Here is an 18,641-nt window from a genome sequence, read left to right as displayed (position 1 = left end):
TGGAATCCATGAGGCTGGGCTGATGAGTGAATGAATCGTTACAAATTAATCTGGTGGCAGGAAAACTGCGGTGGAGGGAGTTCCGCAAGGCTGGGCGAGGAAGGCTGCACGAATCCCAAATCAAGTTAGAGCCAAACAATGACGTCAGGGCTAGCCGCTGTCCATCTTCCTGTGCCGAGTGTCACGCTGTCAAGGACGAGCTCGTGGTTGATTGTGCTTGTTCGCTTTGTGCAAGTTGTTCCCACGCGCCTATAAGTGTCCAACAGCCGGCGTTATCACTTCAGTTCTCATGAGGCATTACAGCTGATTACTCCTAGCCAATGGTCATCACTACTGTATCTCGTCACGCTCGCCCAACGCCTCAGACGAGTCTCTAGACAACCAATCCAAACCTTCCACATCGTAAGACAATGCTCCGCTAAAGAACAATCAAACACCATGCAGAACGCCGCTAACTCTAGGAACCCAATCAATCACGCCGATACAAATGAAAACACACTGAGGTCAAACTTGGGTTGAGGCGAGCCCACCACTGAGCTCTCATCCTCGCTGTTGGGCACCAAAGCATCCTCACTACCACGCACAGTACCTGGTGCTGAGGTGTGGCCCTCTGCTTGGGTACTCGGCTGCCGGTCGCCAATGACTCCATTTCGTAGGTGTGGTGCTGGTGGTGCTGCAGTCCGTCTATTGAGCGACTCCAACGCCGCCTGCCGAACCTTCCGTGGTGAACGGTCCCATGTATTGAATTGATGCTCCCTATCGCAGACTGAGTCACCATCTCGAGCTTTGGGCATGCTCCTGAGCGCACCTATTTGTACTTCCTCACATGCGCGGTCGTACGTCTGTTGTCCTGGGTCTATAGGGGGAAGTGATTGCAGAGACCGTAGAGAGCGGTCTCGCCGGTGCTGCGTTTGAAGCCCAAAAGTTTCCATTAACGACCCTTTTAGCTTTGCCTTTGTCAACGCTTCATTTTGCTTTCGAATGTGATAGTCCAGAAGATCCCCAAATCCATCGGGATCGTCGTCTTGGTCGATCTCTTTCACAGTGGCGCTGTTGTGTGAAGGGCTCATGCTCGCCGAAGGTGATGACAGTGGCTGCTTTGGCGATTTGGCAATTGGAGATGATTGTGGCACTGACGCCTGGGAATCATGTTCTTGAAGCGGTAGTGGCAGTTTGACTTTCGCGGAAGCCTTGCGTGGCACGTTATGGTCGGGACTGGCAGCCTGCTGGACCTCAGATCCAAGCAGCATTCCCCTGTTATCATCTGCAAAGACCTCAAATTTCGATTTCTGGCTTCTTCTGGTCTTAGGCATCTTTTGTGCCAAGGGGCTTGCATCTGCGCCCTTGACTGGGAAAAACGGGCTTTGCTTCATCTCTTTGGTAGGCGAAGGATCGGCCGAGTCTGAACACAAACGCTGTCGTTTCGGTGGCTGATATGTCGACATTGTCGCAGCTCGAGCCAAGAAACTGGCGCGGTCGGCAGGGACCGAAGGCGGAACCACGATTGTTGTACTACGTCGCAAAGCAGGGGCCGAGTTGACCAATCTTGGCTCCCACGAAGCATTTCGGTTGCGTTCGAGTAACCGCTGCTGTGAAGGGGAAGGTGTCAAGCTATTGGGGTCCAGCTCCGCCAGAGGCTGGCGACATGGCTGGAAAAATGTCTCTATCGATTTCTTCGACTTCAGGTCTGTCGCATGGCCATAACTCTGCCTTCTCCGGTCTCCCAGAGCTGGACGCACAAGCGATTTGTTGACCTGCAAGGGTCTCTTCGAGAACGGGTCGAGGTCACCGCAGGCGACGCCGAGTGCCGTTTCAGGATCGATGTGCGGCCCCAGAAATGGCATGTTCGTATCGGACATTCCTGGTGCAAGCTCATTCAGATGTACCACCTTTTGTGTGGTAGGGCAGAAGACACGATGGTGTAAAAAGGTCAGTTCCGCGTTGCGATAATCTTCCAGGTAGCCAGTTGGTACGATCATCTTGCCTTCCAGTTGAACAATGCGCAAGATTTTCTCCACGTCGTTATACTTGCGGACAAGGCCATGGGCGGTCTTCAGCCCGAGTTTGCCAATGTTAGGTAGATAGTCGCAACCACTGAGGATCGCCATCCGTCGGAACATCGTATCGGTCCAGCCGGCAAGACTAATCTCCTTGCACATGGCAAAGTCGGCCCGCTCGATCTCAACCAGTTCTCCGTATTGGTTTAGCTTGGTCAGAAGCCGCGTTGCACCGAATACAAGCATGTCGGAGTCCTCGGCCAGAATGCCATCGATTATGCCCTTCCGCTCCAAGTACACCAACTGAGCGTCGGCTTCGTACGGTGCTACAATGTACTGGACATTAAGCTTCTTCAGTTCCTCGATGAGCTGTCGGGCCATAAGTGGTGTCACGTCGATGGCTTTCTGTAGTTCTTGCTGGGCTTGAGTGGTCTTCCCAGCCTTGTGCAATTCTAGGCCTAGCGCTCTGCTCTCTTCTCTCTTTTTCCGCCTCGCAGCGTTCGTTCCGGCTTTGCTGGGTAGATTGTCTCCATCGAAAACCAGGTATGGGCTAACACCAAAGTCGATGAGCATGCGGACTCGGCTTAGTACGAAATCGATGTGAATCGTGGTGGGTTTGTCCAGGGCAAGCGCGAAAGCACAGCCCACCACGCCACGGTGCAGCCATCCATAGGCATCGACTCCAATGGTCTGTCCAGAGAACTTCTTGAGGGTAGAATGTTTGTGAATCGATTTCAGCAAAGGCAACAAGCCTGAGCGTGTCAATATCAATCCGAAGGGCACAGACGAATGTCCAGATACACACCTTTGATGCCCATGGCGGCCTTTGCCGCTGACTCTCACCGCCTGTTTACGGTATGCGACCAACTTATGCAGGGTAATGTGGAAGGCCGAAGACGAGATCCAAGCACGGCGATAGCGAGTGACGGTATAGGCGCGAATGAAAGACGCGGAGCCATCGATTGTGTGTATGCGAAATGTAATGGTGGTGTCAGTACTTCGGTTGGCGAGTGCAATGCGAAGCATATCTGAGCTGACCTGCAGCAAGCGCCCACTGAATGCGCGACGCGTTGCGGGGGATCCACTCAGCCCGTTACTGTGTACTGTGTACTGTGTACTGGCGCCTGCGTGCCTGCATTTTGCTCACCAGCCACTAAGCCACTGTGGCGCCGAGCCACGCTTTCACCCGAGGAGCCGGACGTGCAGCTTTTTTTCGGTCACAGGACGATGAACCGTGCCTGGCTGTCAAACTAGAAACCAAGCATGCAACCACCAACATGGCACGAGCATTAAACAAAGTCCAAAAACAAATCTCCAAGAAACGGGGTGGTAAACCCGACGCTCTGCATGAGAACAGTCGAGATGCAAGGCGGCTACGCCGTGCTGGTGCAAGAGAGGAAAAGTTGGCTCGGCTCATGGACGCAGCCGTGAGAGCAAATCATGTCTATGGTAGGTGCCATGGTGGTGAGTTGGATGTATCGCTATTGACATCTCGCTCCGGTAGTGGAGAGAGTGGCATGGTTCAAAACAGCACTAGAAGGGTCCTCGGGTCCGCTGTCAGACGACGAGATGCACGTTTTGACCCAAAGGTATGTGGAGTGACTCGTTCTCGGGACTGTATCTCACAATCACTCCAGTTTCATTGATCGGGAAGGTGACGAGTTGGCTGAAGCCAAAGCAGAACGAAGGCCAGGGCGACCGCCCACAAAAGCCGAAGAGCGAATTTCACAGCGCAAGGAAGCTGAAGAACGTGAGTTTCGTGCTGGTTTCTGGATTCCCGAGCTTCGAAATCAGGAGAGCCGGTCGAAAGTTGAAAGATGGGCGGGAGAATGGGGCGGACTGAACACGCTCGACTTCGTTCGTGTCGTCAAGGCGGGTGGTATAAAGCCGTCGAACTTTCCGCCAAAGGCCAACTCCTGAAATCAAAGGGCCTCACGAATGTTCGTATTCACTACACCATCTCCGTGGATGGGACTCTTTCTCGACATGAGAGCTATGACAATCATTCGCGTCTCTACGAGCCTTTCCGTGGGCCCATTTATGGCGACACCTCCAGCTCGGTGGGCATTTACCACCCTACCTCGTTCAGTTGCGGCCAGACGATGTATGAGTACGTATCTCATGACGTGAGCATATGGGTACAGGGAGCCAAGAGACACAATAAGTCGTGTCCGAACAGAAGCCGGGACGAGTAGTCACGAGGCATCTAATAATGCTAGGATATCCTTGTCGCTTTGCTGAAGGCCAAGGTGCGGTGGACACGATAGAGGGCCCAAAGGAGGAAAAAGCATGGTTGTTTTGGAAGCCCACGGGATATAACCCCTGCTTATCTGCACGTTGTATTGGCAGTATTGAAGGTTCAGCGTCCCACTGTAAGAACAGCAGCTGCGATGGTATTGATGGCTTTTGCACGACCTTAATAGCTCGCGTTAAACTCTGCTGAGGAAGGGCGGTTTCATGCGCGGATATCAAGAAGCGTATATCTCGTCGGCATCATGTCCGAAACAAAGGATTATGGCATCGCAGTATCGTGGCACATTTCACGATGACTGTGGCACCGTGGACACTACCTCTACATCACCCCGAGGTCTTCCGGCTCCACACTTTAGCATGACTCGTCGTGGAGCCATCCACGTGACGTGTTGACTCGCTTCCAAGCATTCTATGGGAAACTTTCGAGAGCGGCTTTTTGGAGTGCAGCTCCTGCGCTTCCAGTGTCTTTCATCCATTAGTCATTCTCATCTTCATTTGAACTGTATTTGCTTATTCTAAAGATGCTTTCGCTCAGGATTCTCGGCCGGGCCTTGCCCAAAACTTTGTCTCGCCAGCCTGCGGTCCGCTCTATATCATCCATCTCCAAATTCGCACCTCGCCGGGCGCCATGGCAGACGGCATCGAAACTGTCGTACCCTGCGTTCTCAACCTCTGTCTCTAGGAGAGAACCGGCAGGTCAATGTACGGCTGTCAATTACGGTCAAGAACACTACTGATACATTGATAGCGGACGAGGCGCTGATTGCGAAACTCAACAACGAGCGACAGCTCGAGTTGCAGTCACAGACAGATGACAAGCAAGCCATCATTGACGAATTCCTCCAGAACAGCCCCTTCAAGCTACATGACAAGCCTGGCTCACACGAGATTGTCCTCGCGAGAGATTTCGGCAATGAGAAGTACGGGCGCTCCTCCAACGGACTGCGAGATCGAGACTAATTGCAAACAGAATCAAAATCAAGTTGAGCGTATCCGACATCTCCGAATACCCAGCCGAAGATGATTTTGATGCCATAGACGAAGATGGGGCGCTTTCGGACGAGGATTTTGGTGCAGGAAGAAAAACGGCCAACCAGTCAGGCGCAAGAGGAGGAAAGGTCGACGTTATGCCCGAGGACAGCATTGCCCCTGCTGACCGAGCTGAGGGTGAAGCCGAAGATGATCAGCCCTCTCCTGCCTACCCTGCTCAACTGACCATCACAATCACCAAGCCCGGTAACAAGGCGATTGAGATACGAGCTGTTGCCCAAGACGGCACCATTGAGATCGAGAACCTCAGTTTCTTCCCCAAGGAGTCGCTGCTGGATGCGCAGAGTACGAAGGACGCAGCAGAAGCTCGGAGCCTCTATGCAGGCCCGCCTGTCGACGAGCTTGACCCGGAGCTCCAGCAGATGCTTCAGCAGTACCTTGAAGAGAGAGGTATCGACGAGGAGCTCGCCAGCTTTCTCCCCGAGTATATGGACTACAAGGAGCAGAAAGAATACGTCAAATGGCTCGAAGGTTGGTGCAATACCCGTGGCCACAGGTGTGACCGTGCTAATTCCTTTCAACAGATCTGGAGAACTTCGTCAAGGAGTGATTCCATTCCTGTCAGCACCACGATAGCAGCTCCAGACCTTCTGGCTTTCGGTTTTACTGGCCGCTCCAGTGCTCCAGCATTTCTCGATGTGCAAACAGGTGTACATTATGTGACAAAAACCTGCCACAGACAAACAATGAATAATCGGATACCCCACTACCCAATGAGCCTTTGGGCATTTTTCTGACTGTCTTGTCTTGTCCAGCAGGTGCGTGCGATGTTCAAGAAGCTGGACTCGGTGGTCATGCATTCCCCTGTAGAGGCCTGAATCCTTCCAAAGCTGATATCCCTGTCATGGTGCCATGACGAGAACTGCAAGTGGATGTCATCCTTGGTGATTCTGATTTCGCCAGCATTTCGTCTAATTGTCCGTGCTGGAAATCTTTTTCGACCCCTTCAAGATAAACTGTAGTTCGTTCAATCCCAGCGCGCTCGAGGTGCCGAAACAGGCAGATGTTGCGATTCGTGGCAACTTCTCACTACCCCTCTAGAAGCATGGCTGGCCTGGCCAAAACATCAACAGTCCTTGTGCTGTTGCACAGTCATGTCGCGGTTCGGCTCCTTGGAAGACTTGGCCGTAACAACGGTTACAACGACACGTTCAGCTCTTGATATTCTCTTGTAAATATCTGACTCCACCGGCGTCGTATTCAGGCGTATTTCGTATCCTTTCCCAGCTTTGCCGAGGTGGAGATCCCAATCCGGAGTTCAGAGCCAAGGACCTCGTACTGCTACAGGCAGAAATGCGTTCATGGTGCTTTCGGCGTCGGATGGATTGCTGCTACCGATGCATCATCTCCCAATCAAACGCATTCCATACCACAGTCAGCAGCGTCGCCCACCGTTACGAGTGTACTAGCCGGTTACCTCGCCCACCCACACCTAAGTAACCCATTTACTACCCTGACAGTGGATGACTTACCAGACCTTAATGCCTCGGACATTTTGCGGGGTCGAATCCGAAGTCTTTCACAGCGGCACCAACAGCTGTGCAGCTTCAGGCATCCAGACCAGTTCCTGGTATCACGCTAAGTCGTCCTGGCAGGCGTCCTGCCTGACCCAGCGTACCAATTGGCGTGGTTGCATTGAGGCTGCCTGGTTGCCATTCGCCCCGTTCCACAATCGCTTACGTCTCGGGACAGCGGCCAGACAAGAGGGTTTCGAATTACCCCATATCTCATACGAGTACGCATGGAGTGACGAGGGATGGATAGTCCAAACATTCCCGCTCGGGCTTACAGTATGGCGGGCGAGACCTATATATCAACGCAGAGCAAGACCGGTACAAGAAGCTACGCTGCGACCTTATCTGGTTGTCATCTCTCGAAATCCCATCATCTGGAAAGCCCTGCTTGGGAAGGTATCTAGCCTAGCGGTCTATTCTGTCCACTCCACCTCGCATCGCATCGCACGCAGCTTTTACAAGTTGATGTTCTCATCCTCGGTGGTTTCTATTTATCCCTTCTTCGATAGCCCATCCCACTGACAAACTACCAACACCCACAAGGCCTTTTGTCGCTTCCGTCCAGGTCTCAAGATGAACTCATATCTGAGTGCAGGCTTAGGGCTGTTCGGTTTTTCCGTGGTTTACTTTATCATCGCGTCTTTTCTTTCCAACCGTTATCACGCCAGGAAGGCCCGAGAACTCGGATGCCAGCCAGCATGGGAACGGCCGTATCGCTTACCACTCGGTATCGACCTGGTGAAGGAGGTCATGGACGCCGATAAGAACCATGTCGTTCCGAATTACTTCTTGGACGTGTACAACAACAAGGCCGGTAAGAGGGCAACATGGTCCCAAAACATGCTTGGAAGTTACGGCTACGTGACCTCGGATCCAAAGAATGTCCAAGCTATCCTTGCAACTCAATTCAACGATTTCGAGCTGGGAGAGGCGCGCCGGGGAAACTTCTTCCCCATGCTGGGCAATGGAATTTTCACTACTGACGGCAAAGCGTGGTAAGTCACTGAGTCCCGCCGCACGAGGGTGATTCCTTGCCTTCTGACTTTTGCCAGGGAACATTCGCGGGCCCTTCTGCGTCCGCAATTCGCGCGCCAACAAGTCTCAAATCTGGAATTGGAGGAAGTCCATGTCCAGGATATGTTCAAGCATCTCACCACGCAAAATGGCTGGACCAGTCAAGTTGACCTGTCACCACTGTTCTTCCGCCTGACACTGGACTCTGCCACAGAATTCCTGTTCGGCCAGAGTGTCAACTCGCAGATAGCTGCTTTGCCCGGCTACACTGGGGAAGGGCGGAAACCTGGTGAGCTGGACTGGACGAGATTCGCGAACTGTTTCGACTCCGGCACTATGGCTCTGGGAACGCGCAGCCGTTTGGCCGACCTGTACTGGCTATACAACCCCATGCACTTCAACGAGAACTGCAAAGAAGTTCACAGATTCGCTGACTATTATGTCAACCTGGCGCTGACCACGGATCTGTCGTCGTTGAGCGAGCATAACTTCGAAAAAGAAGGAAAGAGCCAGAAGAAGGAGAAATACATCTTCTTGAAAGAGCTTGTCCAAGCCACCCGCGATCCTGTCGAGCTGCGAAGCCAATTGCTGAACATCCTGCTTGCTGGCCGTGACACCACGGCTGGCCTCCTCGGCTTTACCTTTTACCTATTGGTCAGGCACCCCAGGGTCTTCAAGCAATTGCGCGACACAATTCTAGACAACTTCGGCACGTACGAGTCGCCAAAGTCGATTACTTTCGAAACACTCAAGGGCTGCACGTACCTGCAACACGTCATGTCTGAGACTCTCCGACTATACGCCACAGTGCCTTTCAACAGCCGCCGCGCCACCAGAGACACTACTATTCCTCGCGGGGGTGGTCCGGATGGCAATTCTCCACTGTACGTCAAGAAGGGCATGGAGGTCAACTACTCTTGTCACATCATGCACCACCGCGAAGATATCTGGGGTCCAGATGTTGAAGAGTTCAAGCCCGAGAGATGGATGTCCCGTCGACCCGGCTGGGAATTCCTGCCTTTCAACGGCGGGCCTCGGATCTGCCTGGGACAGCAGTTTGCATTGACCGAGGCTGGCTATGTGATCGTGCGCATGTTGCAAAAGTTTGATGGCATTGAGACTTATGAGACGGACCCGATTGTTCGACACTCGTATGGCCTTACCACTGCCCCTCTGCGCCTTCCTGTCCGTCTACACGAGGCAGCTGCGAACTGAAAGCCCCCAGTGGAGTGTTGCAGCCAGGCAAAGCAGCTACCTGCGTCGGGCCTGGCAGAAGCAGAAACTGCAGTCAGGGTGGACCGATCTGGTTGACGTCTTCAACATGCTCTGCTTGTTTCACTTCAAGCTCAGTCTTCAGCAATGCAAGGCGTCGAGGCTAAGGAATATACATATCCTGCTTGCTTCTTACATTACATACGTCGCAAGGGCACACAGCAATGGGATATATGCCTGCTTTCATCCTTATCGGGGTGTGTGTTTGGCTGCTTTTAATCTCTCCTTCAACAGGTACCATCTCCACTCGCCAGGAAACGGTTGTCACAGGACTGTCCTCAACTACAGAGAGCACGACAGGGGCGTCTTAGAGTCCATCATTCGGTCTCCTGCATGCACAGATGACTCCTGTTTCCACCTCTAGCGCCTACGGCATCACTGCGAATGCACTCGAGCAGTCGTCATGTCCGTCGAGTTTGCCCAATGGATTGCCCCATTCACAAAGTGTCGACCGCAGCCAGGGACTTGAAATTGGATATATATTAACCGTGGGAGTCCGGTCTGTCTCTCAACTACAGCGGGACATTCTTTTGATGAGTTATCAATGGCTTACCAGACCCAGTCGCAATGTTGCGCTTGACGGTGAGCCATGTCTAGCGTCTACATCGACGAGCGCGTCCCGACAAGAGATGCATCTTGGAGGGTCTCTCTCAATGGAAGAAGATTGGCGGCCTAGGCAACTTGCTGAGTCACATACGCATTTGCCCCGAGCCCTCGTCCGACCAAGCTGGGAGGAAGGAGCTCTACATGCAAGGACATTTGCAATGGTCTTAGCTCTCGTTTCATTTGCGGTTGGCTGCTTTCGAGTCTGGTATACCGAATGCAAAGCGGATGATCGACTGGAAGGGAGGATTACGATCGCGTGTTGAGTAGGAAACCAATATCAGGACTACCACTGCTCTGGAAGCGAGCGGGATTCAAGGGCGGGAAGGGTGGTAAGCCGAGATCATCGAGCTCTGCGAGCCCGAGTAATTACTGTATCCCACTACACAGATTAAGGGCTGAAGCGGAGACGACAACCGGACCGAATACCTACCTATCTCGTACTGTACGGAGCAGGCACCATGCACGACTTTGCGTCACAAGTCTCGCATGCCTTTTCCATCGCCCGGTTGACGCTGCACTCATCGGTTATCTTGCACCAAGGAACATTAGTACCCCGCTTATCTACTCTGCCAGGACCCCTGTTCCAGGTTGTTGCTCCATGCCTTGTAAGTGATAGCCATGATCAAGATCAGCCTGGAAACCTCGAGGCGCCCCTGTCCGTTTGTCTACCCACAGTACGAGAACGCTCGTCACTTTACGGCTTGTGGTTCCGCGTGGCTAAACCGCCGCAATCGCCAGTCATTGGGTCTCACAACGTATCCGTGGCGCATGCATCATTGCAAGAAGCTGTTCGTGCCTGATTCGAACTTTATATCACAATGACGTGGGTGCGTGTGTGCGTGAAGCCCCAGCATCTGAAAAACCAAGAAGTGAGTGAGAAGTGAGAAGCTGCAATCAGGTTTCAAGGCAGTGATAGTGATACCTGTTCATGATCACGGTATCTCGCACCGGGTTACAATATCTTGCCACTATACAAATCCGCTGTGCCGCGCTCATCTTTCAATCCCTACTTCCGTTCTCATTGCTCTCATCGCCATCAGAACGACCGAGAACTCTACCCAGCAACCAAAAGTACCTGTATCTTCCAACCTCGAGCACAACTTGAACTGAATACCACTCGACATCGACACGTACGTTACCACATCCACCCGTTGCGCCGTACCCTTTGCAACCAACTCCTCTCCGTCCAATCCATACATAGGATGGCATCCTCGGCATCCTCCGCCGCGTCTAGCGTCTTCTCAAGCGGCACCTCCCTGGCGCGCGAATCCCCCGCCCATGCCGCCGCGACGGCCTACGCGACCTACGAATCTGCGCGCTCCTTCTCGTACGCGAGTGTCTTGTTGATTGCCGTCACGGGTATCGTCACTGCCGTAGCCATCGTCGCCGCGAGCGTCTATTTCAGCGGCTACGGCGATGATGTGGCGGCCTGGTGGGCCAAGCGGTATTACAAGGCCAAGGCGATCGCCGAGGTCAAGGTGCTGGAGAATGTCGGGGCCGAGAAGGTCCAGGGGGTGGTGAAGGGTGAGTTCCCAACTTGTTTAGGTTGTGGTTTTGTTAGTGTTTGGCTTTGTGTTTCTTGGAAGTGAAGATGAAAACCCACCCGACTCCAAAGAGATACACGAATGGAAGGTACCACCTTGCCCAACGAGGTACACGAACAGAAGAGGAAATAGGTGCATTGGGCCGGCGGGGCTTATCAAGCCTAATGTATTCCCACTCACCGCTATTTCCTCCTTTTGCGCGGTGACTGCCTTGGAGATACGCGGGATATGACTCGATACCGAAGTTGCGTGCCTACTTGCATGCGTCGCGGTTGTGCTTTCTGAGCCAGAGTCATTGAGTCCTGACTAACCCTCTGAACTTTCACAGACTCGTTGAAGAAAAATCCCGTCATGGGCGAGGACGAGCTCGAGCTGGTCTCTGGTGGGTTGGGCAAGGAAGCGGTTCAGCAGGGCATAGGTGGTGTTAGCGATAAGCTAGGCGGTTTGGGAAAGTTGTGACTTCGAACGCCCTCCCCGTAAGGTGTGATTGTTGGTGGGAAATCGATCCAACGGGGCTACATCAAAAACCGGTGTTCCTTGGATCCGGGCGTCTTTCTTCGGGGGAGACCTTTTTCCTCAGGTGCCATTACGGACGATTCTCCGAATAATGGGAATGAAACAATTCCGGGCAACGGTCAGTGCGTTGGAGGGAGGCAATGCTGGGTGTGCTAAGAACAAAACGGCCTGGGGCTCGAGTACCAGTGCTCTCTTGCAAAAAACGGCGTGGATATCTGATCAAAATCGTCCAAGATTCAACGCATGCTTAGCTGGCTGGGCTTCCACTTTTCACCAGTCTCCAGCGAAGCATACCGTGCGACCGCCTCAAAATGGCCAGAAGCACATAACGCCCGCGGCCTGTGATTGTCTACCTTAAACGTCTTCGTACCTCACTCGATGACAGTGACGACGTCCGTTCCTCATAACTGACTCGCATGTTGGGAGTTTCACCGTCTGTGATATTGCGGCTGCTTGGAAGGACGTAGGTTGTGTTTGCTCCTGAGTCTTGGTAGCCCGACTACCTCGCTTCTGATAAGCTGTCTTAGCAAAATCAAGGATAAGCGTTCTCATGATGCGGTTGCCGAACCTCATTTCAAGCTCTTCTTGTCCAAGTCCCGCGACCAACAGAATTTTCCGAATAGCGCAGAGACTGTTCTCGGAGGCATGTACTGGATGTCCTTGCATCTCCAGTTCCACTCCTCCCAGAGACTGTATGAAGATATCACCGGCCTTTAAATGGACCGTTCCAAGTTATTTATCGTCTGGAGTGGACAATGAGGCGGATGGAGGAAACTTTTTCCGTGCCGCCATTCTAGACCCCTGCGTACCCCGTATTCGGTACTGATCTCGACGCTCCTACGGCCCTCCACCGCATACTTGCTCTCACCCTCGTTCAACGCAAGATGACTCCCTAAATCTGGAGTTACCTTTCGCCCGTCAATACGGGCACAATGTCCACCATCAGGACCAGTAGAGACCGAGTCTGGTCACGACGAGAGATCGAAGGTCTTATTGCAGAAGGAAGGAAGATCATAATCCTCGATGGACAGGTGATCAAGGCCGATGCATGGCTCCCTTACCACCCTGGAGGTGACAAGTCGATCTTGCACATGGTGGGAAGAGACGGCACAGATGAGATCCGGGCACTACATTCTCCAGACGCGCAGGCGCACATGCAGAAGTTCGCCATCGGCAGAGTTGAGGGCAGATGGAACAATTTCTTACCACCCATACAAGGGGGACGGTTCAGGCGGTGTGTTGAGGAGGCCAAACAGACAGAAGAACAGGAAGATGTCGGGTCAGACGTGCAGACAGACGGAGCGTTAAGTTCTTCGAGCAGCAACAGTTCGGCACCTCCATCACCAATATTCGACCCGGTGGACGCCAAAGAACCAGAGACCCCCTGTGCTACTCCGCTGTCAGACGATGACTCGCGAACCGATGCTATCCAAAGAAAGCTCTCTGCGGAAAGGACCTCGGACATACTCAAATACCCAGCCCTCGATCATATATCCCAGGACGAGATCGTGGCAAAATACCGGGCCCTGGACGTTCGAATGCGTGCCGCTGGCCTCTACAACTGCCCATATGGAGCCTACGGCGTCGAATGCTGCCGCTATGTCCTCCTCTTCGCCTCCTTCCTCATTGCCCTTCGATACTCGTACTATGCCCTGGCGGGCGCCTTCTTGGGTGTGTTCTGGCACCAACTGGTCTTCACCGCGCACGACGCAGGCCACATGGGCATCACGCACAACTTCCACGTCGACACATGCATTGGCATTTTCATCGCCGACTTCCTCGGCGGTCTCTCCATCGGCTGGTGGAAGCGCAACCACAACGTGCACCACATCGTGACCAACTCGCCCGAACACGACCCGGACATCGAACACATGCCCTTCTTCGCCATCTCGACCCGTTTCTTCACCTCCCTCCGCTCCACGTACTATGATCGCGTCATGCAATTCGACGCCCTCGCAAGGTGGGCCATCTCCAAACAACACTGGCTGTACTACCCGCTCCTGACCTTCGGGCGGTTCAACCTGTACCGCCTCTCCTGGGAATATCTCTTCCTGGGCCAAGCCCCGAAAAAGGGCCCCGCCTGGTGGCACCGCTACCTTGAGATCTTGGGGCATGTGGCATTTTGGACCTGGTTTGGGTATCTCGTCGTGTACAGATCCATCCCCACGGCGTGGGACCGGTTCGTCTTCATCATGGTCTCCCACATGATCACCGCGCCGCTGCACGTCCAGATCACGCTCTCGCACTTTGCAATGTCGACCGCGGACATGGGCGTGCACGAGTCGTTCCCCCAGAAAATGCTTCGCACCACCATGGACGTCGACTGTCCCACGTGGCTGGACTTTGTGCACGGCGGGCTGCAGTTCCAGGCCGTGCACCATTTGTTCCCGCGCATTCCGCGGCATAATTTGAGGAGGGCGCAGGTCCATGTGCGAGAGTTCTGTCGAGAGACGGGCATTCCGTACGCGATCTACGGCTTCGCTAGGGGGAATGGTGAGGTGATTGGGCGGCTTGCGGACGTGGCGGCGCAGGCGCGTGTGTTTGATGAATGTAGGAGGGTGGTTGCCCGGCAGGTGGTCGAGGGTAAGGAGAAGGTGATATAGTGGGTGGGCAGAACAGAGCCATAGTAGACGAGAACAAAGTAGAGTGGATAGACTAGAGCAGCGCTTGCGCCCATTGACGATCATAGATAATGACGATATGAGAACGGAAACCTAGAAGAAAATATACATGTACATATCACTCCGTATGAGCATCGTTGTCAGGTATTGACAGCGAGACACGTACAGTCGCTGATATACCTTGGCTGCAGGTGTTCCTCTCCTCTCCTCTTTCGTACTCTCGCATTGCAAATTGCCACGACATCAATTAGAAGGAATCTTCTAGTTGATTGAATACCCGTCTCGATACAGCCAAGTATGTTAGCCATGAATATACAGATGTGCTGGCCACGCTCATTTATGCATTCATCCGTCCATCCATCCCACCTCAACACCCTGCTCCGTTATATTGAATCTAAATCCAGCCACGGTCACGCCAGCAGGTCTCACCCCTTCGACACTCTTCATGCTCTGCACCACGGCAGTGAACCGCCCCTGTCTCATGGCCTCAAACCGTCGCTCCCTAACTGCCACGCACTCCTCGATTCCCATCTGCGGCGTGAACCGCGCGACGGGTGTTCTCGCAAGCGAGAGCGTCAACGCCGCATACCCGGTCCAGGGTGATATACTGCGTCCATTGTCTGCAGGAGGCCCAGCAGGCGTCACGCGGGCATCCGACACGGGTACGGAAGGAGGAGCCGCTGGGGGCACGGTGGTCGTGCTGAACAGCACGGCGCATTCAAACTTTGCCTGCAGACGTTTCAGCCGCTCGATGATCCGGAGCGTCTGCGTCATGCTGAGTCCTTTTCCTTGGGCTTGGGTGCTCTGTCCGCCGGGCGTTTCGAGGCGGGCCATCGCCCGGTCGAAGCGGTCTTGCCAGTAGAATGCCGCTGTCCCGTCGATGATGACCACGCCGAGAGGGCGGTGGGAATGGAGAGTGTCGAGGAGGTAGGTCTCCAGATTGGAAAGGATGGAGAGGACTTGGGCAGACGATTGCGGACGGAAGACGTGGACGTGGTGTAAGGCTTCTTGGATGGTCACGTTGATGTTGACGTCGAGGTCGGCGGCTACGTCAACTTTAGCCTCGGGGTTGAGAGGTGAGGTATTGCTATTGTCTGGGTTGATGGACTGCTGGTTGGACTCTTGGTGTTGTTGCTGCCGCTGCTGGCAGATGTAATGGTACATAATCTGTTTGAGTCGCCTGGCAGACAAGCGGCCGTCCCCATCAATATACACTACCACTGACCCCTTGCCGCCCGCCCGCCTGGGCAGCACGGAGACGGCAGCCAAGTAGGACAGGAGGGTCGTCTTTCCGGAGGCGCTCGTCGTGCTGGTGAGCTCGATCGTGGCTGGCTTGGCCTTGGCCTGAGCTTTGGACGGATCCAGGGCTGGCTCGACATATCGTCCATGAAGGCTAATGTCTGCATCCTGCTGACCCTCGCGCTCGCTGTCGCTGTCGTGACGTTCTGGCGACAGCCATGCTGGACGTTGTGGCGTCGTCTCTGCAGGATAACGGACTGCTTCTAACAGTATATCCAGCTGCGGCACGCCACATACTGCTCGTGGCTGCGGACACGTTATGTTTCTGAGGTCGGCTAGAAACTATCGCCTTTATTGTCAACATTGAGGACACACGAAGACCGGGGCTGAGGGCATCAGACCAAACGGGCCAAATTGAGCGCGGAGTGGAGAGCAGCGGAGCGGACGAGATTCCAACATCCAAGCAACACTTACCTTTTCTAAACTCTCTTCTTGCACTTCTTCGAGGAGTCTCGCTCCATAGTGTTCGGCCGCCATGACTTTGCCATGACAAGCACGACGGGATCGACAGGCACGGGCGCCCGATGAAGCGTCCGCAAGGAATCTGAACTTAAGGTTGTCCGGTTCTATCAAAGGGGACGGTACTGTATCAATGGCTCCGCCCGAACACGTCTTCCCGGTCTCGGACCTCGAGCACAAAGTCCACGGCCACACGATCAACTACAAAGAGAGATCACGCAAATTGCCGCCGGGCTTCGATCTGAAGCGCGACTGCGAATTAATGGAGCTCGTCCAGTACAGCTGCACGACGCCGAATCAGCAAATCGAACGGGCGCTGGCGAGTGGAAGTCGCACGCCTAGGATGGAATGTTTCCCCATCGTGAGGCTATTTCGCAAGTACGTCGGTCTATGGTCTATCCGTCCCTTCGTTTTAGCGGCAGATGCTAACATACTGGCAGATGCGTCAAAGGGGGCAAAGTCTTCCACGTCGAAACGACAGCTTGGGAAGGTCCACTGGCTTGGAAGCCGCCGCGCGCACAGGACGAGAAAGCGGTCGAAAAGGAAGCATCGGACGAATCGGACGCATCTTCGACACCGACATTGTGGACGTCAATCTGGTCGAAGAAATGAATTTTACTCGCCCTGCCTAGATTGGGGTATCATATGCATGCAGGGCCTCTGCCAGCCCAAACGCCGTCGCTAAGCAAAAGGACGATCCCACCAGCCCAGCCATACCGATGCTGTGTACAGGACGTCAAAGCTCCATCGCAATATCCTCTCCGTTCTGGATGGAGTAACTACCGCCGCCGTGGGCAGTGGGTGCTTTCCTCTTCACCGCGACGTCGTCTGGCATGCGGTACGCCTTCTCGCAAGTCACGATCGGTCCCAACTCGAACCCGCCCGGCTCTTGGGCCAGCAAGTCGCGCACCGTCTCTTCGAAGACCGCCTCCTCTGCCAAACTGACACCGGTCTTCCATCGTTTTCGGCGTTGCTGCCGCGGCGCTGGGGCCTTCTGCTTGGTCAACGACGCCTCCGTCTCGAGTGTATGCGCGGCATCTAACTTCACGGCCCCGGCCAACTTGCGCAACGCCTGCTCGCCCAGCTTCCCCTCGTGGGTTGCCAGCTCTCTGATCTTGCGCGTGTCGGATTCTCTCTGCGGGTAAACGGGTGTGTCTTTGTAGGTATGCGCCGAGGGCAACTCGGGGAGTCCTTTCGTGGTGAAGGAGAATTTCTTCAGCTCGCCATGACCGTCCAGCTCGGGGCCCAAGAACGAGACCGGGAGTTCGACGAGGTTGTGGAATTCGTCTTCGGGAGGAGGGGTCGGGTATAGAGGGGGATTGATCTGCGGCTGGGTACTATAGGGTTGAAGTTGGTCGTCTGGCCGGGGAACGTCGAGGACATCGATCGCGGTTTCGAAATCAGTCGCGATGGGAGATATTCGGCGGGCTGCGAGCATCGACCGCCGCACTTTGGACAGGAATTTCAGCATGACTAGGAAGAAAGATCAGGCAATGTCAGTAATGTATTCATGTATTCTTCCGTGGCCCTCGGGGCATGAGTAACATACATTCATCCACCATGGCGACCAGGGACTCTAACACAGCCGTTTGGATGCCCGGGTTCCTGATGTCCTGCTTGAGCGCTTCTTCTTGGCAAATCGTCCGTATACAGTTTGCCAGTAGCTTGTCCACCACCTCTTGTTCGATCAGGGCCGGCTCCCGGGTAGGTATCGTTTGAGGCTTGTGTCGCATGACATGATGGTGGTGGTACGGGATCTTCTTTTTCGGTGAGATGGTTGACATGGCCGCGCAGTCGGAGGGGCAGTCCTGCTCCTCGCATCAACGATGGTAGAATCAAGGAGTATATCTCAGGTCCTCAGATCACCGTCGACCTGGGCTCTGGGGTTGGCGCACGCAACGTCGGCTTGCGTTCGGAGTCCCGCCGAGGCTGCGCCTTACATAATATGCCAAGACCAAGGCTGAGCCTGCGTTCACTTCGGCCTCAACTGCGGATCTTCAAGGGAGCTCCAACACCAACGCTTGATCACGCCACTTCCACCATCCGCTTTGCAAGTCGCTCTCCTTAACCACGACCCTACCCGACTGCGGCCTATCCTCCCTCGTCGAGCCACCGGGGCGTGAACACCCAGACACCACAAAGAAAGGAAGATCTCGAGCTCTCGAAGAGCTCCCGAAGTGAGAAATATGCCAATCAAACCTATCGAAGGAGTATGTCTATGTCTGCCTTGATCGAGCCCTGCTCTTATGTTGCGTGCTCCCGCCCTCAACCTCAACCTCGACCTCATCTCGGCAGTAGTCTTCCAAGATATATAGCGCTGACAGGTGGACTTTCGTGCAGATGCTCCGAAGGGGCCTCGTCCTGGATCTCAGCATCGCTGGCGGTATGTTTTTCCCAGAGAATCTACTCGGAGCTCCAGCTAGGCAGGCAGGCCCAGGAAATAGAGACTAACGCCACGATACGGTACAGGTCTCGGCACAACGTTCGGATACCTCT

The 18,641-nt window shown here is 54.2% G+C and overlaps 9 protein-coding genes across 9 annotated transcripts; 6 read left to right on the top strand and 3 right to left on the bottom strand.

Annotated features, from left to right (window-relative positions):
- Window positions 1-473: 473 nt before the first annotated feature.
- Window positions 474-2,815, bottom strand: A1O7_04477 (exonuclease 1; the record flags this gene model as incomplete). Its single annotated transcript, XM_007758488.1, has 2 exons — window positions 474-2,749; window positions 2,803-2,815. The coding sequence occupies 2 exons, from the start codon at window positions 2,813-2,815 to the stop codon at window positions 474-476; spliced, it is 2,289 nt and encodes a 762-aa protein (XP_007756678.1).
- A 459-nt stretch (window positions 2,816-3,274) lies between these two features.
- On the top strand, window positions 3,275-3,917 carry A1O7_04476 (uncharacterized protein; the record flags this gene model as incomplete). The annotated part of the gene is made up of 3 exons (XM_007758487.1): window positions 3,275-3,446; window positions 3,502-3,586; window positions 3,635-3,917. The coding sequence occupies 3 exons, from the start codon at window positions 3,275-3,277 to the stop codon at window positions 3,915-3,917; spliced, it is 540 nt and encodes a 179-aa protein (XP_007756677.1).
- Window positions 3,918-4,771: 854 nt separating this feature from the next.
- Window positions 4,772-5,850, top strand: A1O7_04475 (uncharacterized protein; the record flags this gene model as incomplete). Its single annotated transcript, XM_007758486.1, has 4 exons — window positions 4,772-4,952; window positions 4,999-5,170; window positions 5,221-5,771; window positions 5,825-5,850. The coding sequence occupies 4 exons, from the start codon at window positions 4,772-4,774 to the stop codon at window positions 5,848-5,850; spliced, it is 930 nt and encodes a 309-aa protein (XP_007756676.1).
- Window positions 5,851-7,387: 1,537 nt separating this feature from the next.
- On the top strand, window positions 7,388-9,043 carry A1O7_04474 (uncharacterized protein; the record flags this gene model as incomplete). Its single annotated transcript, XM_007758485.1, has 2 exons — window positions 7,388-7,809; window positions 7,867-9,043. The coding sequence occupies 2 exons, from the start codon at window positions 7,388-7,390 to the stop codon at window positions 9,041-9,043; spliced, it is 1,599 nt and encodes a 532-aa protein (XP_007756675.1).
- Window positions 9,044-10,908: 1,865 nt separating this feature from the next.
- Window positions 10,909-11,709, top strand: A1O7_04473 (uncharacterized protein; the record flags this gene model as incomplete). The annotated part of the gene is made up of 2 exons (XM_007758484.1): window positions 10,909-11,230; window positions 11,579-11,709. 2 exons carry the CDS (start codon window positions 10,909-10,911, stop codon window positions 11,707-11,709), a joined length of 453 nt encoding a protein of 150 aa, XP_007756674.1.
- Window positions 11,710-12,698: 989 nt separating this feature from the next.
- A1O7_04472 (uncharacterized protein) lies at window positions 12,699-14,369 on the top strand (the record flags this gene model as incomplete). Its single annotated transcript, XM_007758483.1, has 1 exon — window positions 12,699-14,369. One exon carries the CDS (start codon window positions 12,699-12,701, stop codon window positions 14,367-14,369), a length of 1,671 nt encoding a protein of 556 aa, XP_007756673.1.
- A 363-nt stretch (window positions 14,370-14,732) lies between these two features.
- On the bottom strand, window positions 14,733-16,163 carry A1O7_04471 (uncharacterized protein; the record flags this gene model as incomplete). Its single annotated transcript, XM_007758482.1, has 2 exons — window positions 14,733-15,968; window positions 16,101-16,163. 2 exons carry the CDS (start codon window positions 16,161-16,163, stop codon window positions 14,733-14,735), a joined length of 1,299 nt encoding a protein of 432 aa, XP_007756672.1.
- A 115-nt stretch (window positions 16,164-16,278) lies between these two features.
- On the top strand, window positions 16,279-16,757 carry A1O7_04470 (uncharacterized protein; the record flags this gene model as incomplete). The annotated part of the gene is made up of 2 exons (XM_007758481.1): window positions 16,279-16,523; window positions 16,586-16,757. 2 exons carry the CDS (start codon window positions 16,279-16,281, stop codon window positions 16,755-16,757), a joined length of 417 nt encoding a protein of 138 aa, XP_007756671.1.
- Window positions 16,758-16,881: 124 nt separating this feature from the next.
- A1O7_04469 (uncharacterized protein) lies at window positions 16,882-17,929 on the bottom strand (the record flags this gene model as incomplete). Its single annotated transcript, XM_007758480.1, has 2 exons — window positions 16,882-17,618; window positions 17,695-17,929. 2 exons carry the CDS (start codon window positions 17,927-17,929, stop codon window positions 16,882-16,884), a joined length of 972 nt encoding a protein of 323 aa, XP_007756670.1.
- Between the last annotated feature and the right edge of the window lie 712 nt (window positions 17,930-18,641).

Source organism: Cladophialophora yegresii (assembly GCF_000585515.1).
Source record: "Cladophialophora yegresii CBS 114405 chromosome Unknown aczIN-supercont1.3, whole genome shotgun sequence".
NCBI classification, from domain to species: domain Eukaryota; kingdom Fungi; phylum Ascomycota; class Eurotiomycetes; order Chaetothyriales; family Herpotrichiellaceae; genus Cladophialophora; species Cladophialophora yegresii.
This window is presented reverse-complemented; position numbering and strand designations above follow the sequence as displayed.